The sequence below is a fragment of the Gossypium hirsutum genome, chromosome A06, assembly GCF_007990345.1.
Source record: "Gossypium hirsutum isolate 1008001.06 chromosome A06, Gossypium_hirsutum_v2.1, whole genome shotgun sequence".
NCBI lineage: Eukaryota > Viridiplantae > Streptophyta > Magnoliopsida > Malvales > Malvaceae > Gossypium > Gossypium hirsutum.
The window spans coordinates 30,923,118-30,933,166 of NC_053429.1; the positions used below are offsets into that span (position 1 = coordinate 30,923,118).

Below are 10,049 nucleotides of genomic sequence, written 5' to 3' on the forward strand. Positions count from 1 at the left end.
ATTATTTATATGTAGTATATAAACATAAAATAATGCTATATTAAATAATTGTATTATTAATTTGTGATAATCAGATTAAATCAAAATTCACATATACAATTACACATTAATTAAAGTATCAAAATTCACATATACAATTGCACATTAATTAAAGTTTATGTATAATTTTAAAATTTATTCCTAATATTTATAAATTGTTGTTTAATCATTGTTAAATAAATATTTAATTGATTAAATTGAGAAGAGATAATATAATTTATTTAATTTGGATGTTAAATTTTTACCATTTTTTAAAATTGAATCAGCGATCGAATTAATCAATTTATCGATTCAATTAAAATAAATTTGTTCAATTAATCTATATCGATTTTTAATCTATTTAAATTCAATGACTAAGTCACAACACTGATTTTGTTTCGAGGGTCCTATTATTACTTTTATTTTGCTAGTCCCACATGACACATGACTCAAGAGTAAGAGAGTTGACTTCTGCTCTTGCCTAATTTGATCTCAATCTTTATACTTTTACAAATTTAAAGTTTAATACCTTAAATGTTTAAGCCTCAAAAAAAAATCACTTTTACTTTTTTAATCTCATGATTTTAGATGTTATATACTTTTGATTTAACATCCAAATCTAGTTTGATAACACCATGAGCAATTTTTTTTTTAAAATGTGAATATTTAAATTTAATGAAACTCTTTTCACAATAATTCTAATCAAACTTTAGTTATTAAATTAAAAGAATAAAAATACCAAATTTTAGAAATTAAAAATAAAAGGATTAAATTTAAAATGTGTAAAGAGTACAATGATCAAGACCATAATTAAACCTTTAATAATTACGATTGAATCAATTTCATAAATTTTATATATTTTTAATTATTTATTCAAGGATTTAATCACTATTTGAGGCATGAACTTGGCAACAACTCCTACATAGGGTTTGAATTTTTTTTGTTCAAGTTAATCCCTAAACTTTATAATTATTATTTTATTAGAATCTAAACTTGGTAATTGTTCTCACATTGGAGTTTGAACTCTTTTTTTTGTTCAAATTAATTCCTGAATTTGACAATTGTTCCCAGATTAAGGCTTGAACTTGACAACTTATCTTACTTTGAGGCTTAAACTTTATGGTTTTCAAGGAAATATCAAGAATTAATTTGGAGAAAAAAAATTCAAATCCCAATATGAGATTAATCGACAAGTTCAAAAATTAATTTGGACAAAAAAAATTCAAATCCTATGAAAGAACAATTGCAAAGTTCAAAAATAACTTAGACAAAAAATTCAAAACCTTATATAAGAATATTGTCAAGTTCAAATATTAATTCGCATAAAAAAAAGTGCGGTTTCACCTTTTAATTAATTATTGTAAAATGAATAATGAAATGAAGCGAAAATCAATAATTTGATATTAAAACAAATTGGATGAGTCCTCAACTTCAAGAAATGGGCGACATTCTATTTAATTTCCATTAAGCTCATTTTGTGGATTGTTTAAACAAAACATCACTAAGCTCCTTTAGTATTGATTTAACATTATTATTATTGTGGTTAATTTTTTAATTAAAAAATCATCATGTATTAGTTTTAAGAACACCTCAATTCCAAAAAAATAAAAATAAAAAATATTGAAAAAACCATCGACAAGCATCTTCCCACTCAACCAACCAACTTCTTAGTTGACTTCAAAATCACTTTCTAAAAACATTTTTCACAAGCTTAAACATTCTTTGATCAATAGCACAAGTAGTCAAATACAAGAAAAGAGTCACCAAAAACATGTAACACAAGCCTGATTTGTGGAAAACTCAAGCGGACATTATATTTAAAACCAGCTTAACAATCATCTCCATCTACATTTCATTTCAGCAGAGAACTAGTTTATTTGTTCCTAACAGTGGGGTCCAAAAAAGTAGTCCAGAAGCAACTCCTGATACTTTATTTGGACCACCAATGGAGGAAATCCTTGCGGCGGTTGATCTTTTTCTGCAATTGAAGAACTCCGTACAGTAATGCCTCGGCAGTGGGTGGGCAACCAGGGACATAGATGTCAACAGGGACAATTCTGTCGCAACCTCTAACAACGGAGTATGAGTAGTGGTAGTATCCTCCACCGTTTGCACAACTTCCCATAGAAATAACCCACCTGGGCTCTGGCATTTGGTCGTAAACCCTGCAAAAATTACAATAGGGTGATCAAATTACCAAAGCTCAATCAAATTTGTACAACTGAAACAGGAAAATAACAGGAAACAGGAAGGAAGCAGTAGAGAGAAGAGAACGAACCAACAGCATTGGTAAAAAAATAAGGTGTTTATTTGGCACAACACGAGAGGAACAAATCAAAATGCCAAACCACCATTGAAACAACCTTTGCATAATTCACCATCACACATTAAGCCTATGGTCCTAATCAGACTCAACCACGACTCAAATATGACAAGCTCTGCCAAGGTATTATGTAGCTTTTTACGACTAGACACACGAGAAACTAGTTATATAAAAGTTCAATAGAGCAAACATCAATGTTAAGTAATCTATTTATAATTTGTAAACCTAACTACTAACATAACAAACCAGGTAGATCACACAAACTTATTCAAAACCATTCAAGGTAGCTCCATATTGAACTTCAGGCTTTACAATTAAAACTTTAAAATCAATGTTCAGCCAACCAAGATAAGGGCTTGAAAGATCACAGATAAAAATTGTTGTAATCATAGTTCTTCATATTCTTGACTCTTGAACAAGTTCCTCAAAATCAGAAGGAAGCTGAAAAGTTCAATAGACTAATACAAAGCCGGAGTAGCAACCACAATGTTTTATGTAAAGAAGCACGAAAATGGCAATGTATAGACTGAATAAGAAACAAACTCAGGTGGATTTCATATCATTCTTATTTTATCTACCATATTCCCAAATAAAAATCCGTAAATTCAGATATTGTAACACCCCTAACCCGTATCCGCTGCCAGAACAGGGTTTCGGAGCATTACTACCATTTGCAGATCACTTAAAAAAATTTTAAATACTTACCGATTCAATGCATCATAAAAATAAATATATTACCATTCAATCAACAGTTTGGCACTTGTATAAGCATCAAACAACAATATTGCTAGTATACTTACACATATCTCATATAAATTCAACATTGATATATCTATTTTCTCGACATATCGTACTTGAGTTTAATAATAGTCTCAACTTACATAATTTCCTTCTATCAGCATATCAAAGTTAATCATATATGTACATGTCATGAAACATATCATGCTATTACCGTTTCTTCATAAGCATATATCATTCATTTCATTATATCAATATTTCATGCTCCATCATTTTTATATATTTTATGTATATTTATTCCGGTAATAGCTTATATCTTAACATAAATTATATTCCATGTACTTATACTTATTTCGTTTATCTATCTTCATAATTATTTCATACAACTATTTTGTACATATATTTCCATATGATCAGTTCTTGTAAACATTTCACACAACCATTTCATATAATCATTCGTCATCTGATACATATTACCTAAATATCAATTGTTCAACAGATGTCATAGCGTCTCCCATCCACGGCCTTATTTATCTTTGACATGATGCCATAGTGCCTTTCAACTATGGTTTTACTCATTTTCTGTCATGTTGCCATGGTATCTTTCAACCATGATCTTACACATTTCATATCAGGTTGCCATGGTATCTTCCAACCATGGTCTTACACATTTTATATTGCCATGGTATCTTTCAACCATGGTCTTACACATTTCATATCAGGTTGTCATGGTATCTTCCAACCATGGTCTTACACATTTCATATCAGAAAGCACACTCCCGCGAACCTCATCCTTAAAGTGGATTACCAGTCCAGGCTAAATCCCTGTAATATAACTCATAGAGTATTGTCGGATTACCAGTTCAGGTTAAATCCCCTGCAACGACAATTACTCTAATGAGCTTGGATCTGAATTACTAGTCCAGGCTAAATTCAGACCCTAATTTGGATTACCCGTCCAGGCTAAATCCATTTTACATATATTCTTCGGGAGGGCTATATCAAGATAAGATCACCCGTCCAGGCTAGATCCTTTTTACCGTCAATTCTTTTTCAGGGATCCATCAAAATTTCATTTCATTTAACCAGGATTTCTTCCCCTTTTTATCAAATATATCAATGTTTCATTAATTTTCATACAATAAACATTCAAATCATATTCACATCAATAACATACAATCTTAAGCATTTAAGAATATAATTCAAGTTACACGAACTTACCTCTTTGCTTGTTTGTGTTTATAATTTCATTAATCCGATATCTTTTTTTTTCCACGATTAAGTCTCATATTTGAGTCGTCCGGATCTTTATAAATAAATTTGATCATCATTTTCATTCATTTCATATTCTAATGCATTTAATTAATGCTCTAGGAAAAATTACCATTTTGCCCCTAAACTTTTAATTAATGACGATTTCATCTTTAGGGTCAGGAAAATAAAATTCTTGCAATTTAATCCTTATTTTCAGCTATTATTCTCATATATATTGATAACAGTCCATGAATTCTATAAAATATCAGAATTTTCCATAATTTCAACACTTTTCAATTTAATCCCTAAAACATGTTTTCCCCCGATCTTGAACTAAATTAATAATTTCATTTAAATTTTGTAATTTAAATAATAAAATAATCCATTTCATGCAATTTGGTCATTTCTGATATTTTTACAAAATTGCTCATAAAGTTTTACTTTTATTCAATTTAGTCCCTAAGCCTAAAATATACAAATTAGCCATGCTAGATGAATATTCATACATATTTTTCCTCCTTCTCCTCTGCATTCCACATCCTTAATGTAGATAACACACTTGCAAGTAACATTATCCATAATTTTTATTATTTACTTTTATGAATATTCAAGCTGTCTATCTACGTCATAGTCACTAAATTATTTATATCTGGAGCTATAGAACTCCAAATTAAGATCCGCTAATTTTCCCTGAAACTAGACTCATATATATTCTTACCATAAAATTTTCAGAATTTGTGATTTAACCAATAAGTACAGTTTATTCTTTAAATTCATCCCTATTCTGCTGTCTGACAGTTCCGACCCTTCTTCACTAAAAATTAATTATCTCATAGTACAGAACTCGGATAATATTCCTGTTGATTTCTCCTGAAAATAGACTCATTAGGGATTATAAACATATAACTTTAAGCCTCTAATTATTTTTCTCCAATTTTTGGTGATTTTCCAAAGTCAGAACAGAAGAACGAATTCATTCTGACATTGTCTCACAAAATTCATTATATCTCATAATTTACAATTTAATTGCTTACACCGTTTCTTCTATAAGAAACTAGATTCAATAAACTTTAATTCCATATTTTATTCATCCTCTAATTCAATTTTTACAATTTTTGGTGATTTTTCAAACTTATACTACTGCTGCTGTCCAAAATAGTCTTAGTGCAAAATGTTGATTTTCTACTTTTAATTTCAATTTAATCCTAACTAAATTCACTTACTTTTCTATCTTAATTCATACTTTATTTCTACTCAATTTTTAACCAAACTTAGATATAATTATCTATTTTTCATCATAAAACCATAATTTTGAAATTCTTTCAATTCAATCCTTAAAGCATAAAACTTATGAATCACTTTACAATTCAATTCTTATTTCATTTCTAACTTGAATTTCTATCAATTTAGCCCTTAATTCATCTTTTTGTTCAACTTAATCAACACATAAAAATTCATTAACTTCCTAACTTTTGATATAATTCATGTAGTACTCTTCTCTAGAGTTCCATAAACATCAAAATTGGAAGAAAAGTGATCAAATTGACTTACCTAGTAAAGCTTAAGGCTTCAAAAAACCCCAATTTTCCTTTTTATTTTTCTTTCCTTCCTTTCTCTCATTCTCTGTTTCTTTTTCTTTCTTTTTCTTTTGTTTTACTTTATATATATATAATATATAATAACAATAATAATAATGACTTTATTAAATATCTACTTAATATCAAATATTTATTTTACACTTGGGCATACATATATTATTACATTTGTATTTCATCCTCACCATACACTTGTCATTTTACATTTATTTATCATATAAATATATTATAATATAATTATTTATTTAATAAATATCTTTCACTAAATAATAAATATCCATTTAATATCAAATACATATATTACAAATGTATGTATTTTTTTATTAATACATTTGTACCAAATCATTACCATACACTTGTCTTTATTTAATCTATTCATCATATAATATCAATTTAATAATAATAAATACATTAATTATTTACTTAAATAATAAGTAAATACATACATGTATTACAAATGTATGTATAATACTTATTACACATGTATTTTATTTTTTCCATACACTTGGCACTCCTTTGGCTTATTTATTTATTTAGTCCTTTCAATTTTTTTATCCTATAATTAAACTTTCACACTTCATTCAATTTAATCCTTTTATTTAATTATCTTTATTTAAGCTAATTTGCTTCATTAAACTTTAATTAATCACTCTCTTAACTTCGTAAATATTTATAAATATTTACGAATCTATTTTTCAGAAACGGAGACCCGGAAATGCACTTTTTTGATAACTATAAAAATTTTCAGGGTATTAATCTTTCAGTATTTGAAATTTGCTCCCAACTTGAATCAAAGGAAAGAGTTAGCATCATTGGAATTCAGTCACAAATCAATTTATAATTTTACATGATTAAAAAGATAGGATCATCTAAATATTTCCTTCACAAATGGAGTTCTCATGAATTAAAAATTGCAATTAAGCCTGTATTAATTAGCCCAAAAATGTAATGAGATAAAACAATTGTTTGGACTCCACAAAAAAGAAAAACTAAGGAGCTTCCAAACCTAAAATATAGAGATGGAAAGAAAAGGACTATTAAATTCTTAGATTGCTGTTGAAATATGCTGCAAATCCCTGTATTTGAATGAATTTGAGACTTTATTCATTTACCTACAAAATTGAAAATTAAATCTCTTACCTTTTTATTTAAAAATCCTAATATAGTTTCCTTTCCTATCAAAACTTACCATCAATCCACTCATATTATGAACTTAACAACCATACTAAATTACAATAAAATACAATCAAAACCCGTCGGAATCAATCATTACAAGTACTAATTGGAATCAAATCGACAAACCAGAACACCCACACGCATGGTAGGATAAAAGTAAACTTAATCATTTACTTAAAACATAGAAATTAAATCTCTTAATTTTTATTTAAAAATCCTAATCAAATTATTGATAATTTTCATCAAATTTTACAATCCATACACCCATACTATAATTTCATAAGCAAATTGAACTCAAACTAACAAACTAAGTACACCACATGATAGAATTTGAAACTAGACCTCAATTTCCCGATACCTTGCCATTAAGCCGCCTCATAGGCACTTACTATAATTTAAATAGTAATAGAATTTTTTTAAAATTTTTAACGTTTTAAATCTCAAACATTATCAAACTACAAAGGCAACAGATTTTGAGCTAAATAAAATACTAAGAAAGAGATGAGATTGTAACATACTTGCGGAGAGCAGGGGCCATTTTATTAGTGAGAGTGCCAGCAACGATCATGCAATCGGATTGGCGAGGGCTAGGCCTGAAAATGACACCAAAGCGATCGAAATCATAGCGAGAAGCGCCGGTGTGCATCATTTCAACAGCGCAGCAAGCAAGGCCAAAGGTCATGGGCCAGATGGAACCACGACGGGCCCAGTTCAAGAGGTCATCGACCTTGGAGATCACGTATTCGGCGGTCTTGGAGATGCCAGGGGGAGGACCGGGGGTAGAAGGAGGAGGAGAAGGGCGAATATAAGTGGTTGGGGTGGTGGAGGAGAAAGAGAGAGCCCGTTGTGCAAAGAGGAGGTGGGGGAGGCGATTGGCGGTGGCTCGGGTGATTAGGGACATGGGTCGGTGAGTTTTAGAAATTTGGGAAAGCTTTGATTCGGTGACAATTCTCAATTCTGGGCTCACGTTGCTTCTGCTGCTTATCGTTTGGTTTTAGTAGTTGTTTGAATTTGTTAGCAAGCACGCCTGGGCTGGGCCGGGCTCGTCTCAGATCCGGTAGGAAAGGTGGAGAGGTTAAATTTATATAATTTTATATTTATTGATTTCTTTATAAAAATACTAAATATTAAAAAATTACTAACTTTTTTATAAAATTATTAATTTAAAAATAATTACTGAATTTCTTATCATGTAAATTACTAAAATTCTTATAAAATTATTAAATCTCCTACAACTTTGTAATTTTTATTTATTTTTGTATTTTTTATAGCTACAAGTACCGTCATTTGCCTTATAATCTCAGTATTTCTCAGGCCGAAAGTAATATTCAAAGTGAAATTATCTCAACCAATTTCTTATCTAAATATCTAACAAAAATTTCCATATATTTTAAATAAAATAAAAGCTTCAAACTATTATTTTTTGCATTTTTTTTAATCTTATAAACCAACATTTTATTTAATTAATTACTTATATTTCAAATTTTGTATAATTATTGTATTCACATAAAACTAAAAAAATTATTTTTTATAAATTTCATAAAAGGAAAAATTAGCATTTTTGTAAAAGATTAAGAGAAAGTAAAATCTTAATATTTACAAGTAAAATCTTAATATTTACTTGTAGTGTGTGTTTTTTTTTAACTTTTTTTTAAGTAACAGTACTTGTTTTTTTTTTTTTTTGAAAAGAAAGTAACAGTACTTGTTGTGAAGTAGAGAAAGGGAACGTAAAGAAATATTTAAATTTATTTTATTATTGAAATAAAAAAAATGGACATAAAATATATCGTTTTAATTTTTTTCAAAAACATACAAAAAGGTTTTTTCCACTTATTGCTTATTTGAGCTAGCATTTTTACCAGGAGCAGTGGTTTCTTGAATGTATTTGATTGAGTGGAAAAATAATAAGATAAAAAGAGAAAATGTAAAAGTGTAAAAAGAAACAAAAAAGAATAATTGGTTGAAAAGAAAAGTGAGGAAATAAATAAGCGAGATTCAACTTTTCATTTTAATGGATAAAAGCAAATTCTCTTAAATTATAATGATAAAAATGATAGAAAATAGAAGAAATGTGCATATCAATTCAAAATTACACATTTTTCAAAAGCTTCATATTTTTTCCTCTCATTTTTTAACAATACCAAGCAATAGCAAAAAAAAACCATTTTTTTAGAAAAAGAAGAGAATAAATTTCTCGTTTTTATACCACATATCCTATTATTGATACCAAAAACAAAATGATTTTTAGAATTTTTAAAAATCAATTTTTTTTAGAAATTCACTTTTAATAAGATTTGAGTATTTTTTTTTAATTCTCTCACCTTTCGTATTAAATATAAATATGAAAAGATAAATTATATTTTTCAAATTTCTTGTTTTGTATTCCTTCAATTTTCCATTTTTCCACCCTTTCCACCCTACTTTATTCCAAGTCTTTTGGTTGAATGGGAATGGAACATATTGTCCTAGTATGTGCTGCAAACGCTAGCAATGCTTGTACAAAAAGGCCAGAGGCACGAAATGTACATTTTACTGTTTGGTTGAAATTAGACTTAAAACCATAAATTATTATTTAAATTACACAAATTTTTAAATATAATTAAATTAATATTTATTTATTTTTATTATAAATGATACTTAATTTATACTTCATTATTCTAAGAAGTAATTTTAATAACCATATAATTTGAGTAGCACTTAAGAAAAAAATAGTTAGATAAACTACACTTAAAGTCACTAAACTATTAGTAAATTTATGTTTTGGTCACTCAATTTAAAAAAGTTATAAAAGCGGTCACTAAATTATTCACAAAAAATTATTAAATCACTGTGATGTTAAAATCATTGTTGTATGATATTCTCTATTTGCATCTCTTGTGCCAATCAAAAACTCACACTCTTATTTTTTTACAGTTTAATTTTTTTCATGAAACAACTTTGAACAT

The 10,049-nt window shown here is 28.0% G+C and overlaps 1 protein-coding gene across 1 annotated transcript; it reads right to left on the minus strand.

Moving 5' to 3' along the window:
* Positions 1–1,662: 1,662 nt before the first annotated feature.
* Positions 1,663–8,160, minus strand: LOC107961658 (NADH dehydrogenase [ubiquinone] iron-sulfur protein 7, mitochondrial). Its single transcript, XM_016897729.2, has 2 exons — positions 7,623–8,160; positions 1,663–2,183 (listed from the first exon to the last, which is right to left on the minus strand). Exons 1-2 carry the CDS (start codon positions 8,003–8,005, stop codon positions 1,949–1,951), a joined length of 618 nt encoding a protein of 205 aa, XP_016753218.1. The 5' UTR covers positions 8,006–8,160; the 3' UTR covers positions 1,663–1,948.
* Positions 8,161–10,049: the final 1,889 nt, after the last annotated feature.

Bases quoted from the DNA above. Each gene is read 5' to 3' on its own strand.
- LOC107961658 (XM_016897729.2), bottom strand. From the start codon at position 8,005: ATGTCCCTAATCACCCGAGCCACCGCCAATCGCCTCCCCCACCTCCTC. The intron at 2,184-7,622 runs GTATGTTACAAT...TAATTTTTGCAG, and splicing joins ATGGCCCCTGCTCTCCGCAA to GGTTTACGACCAAATGCCAG.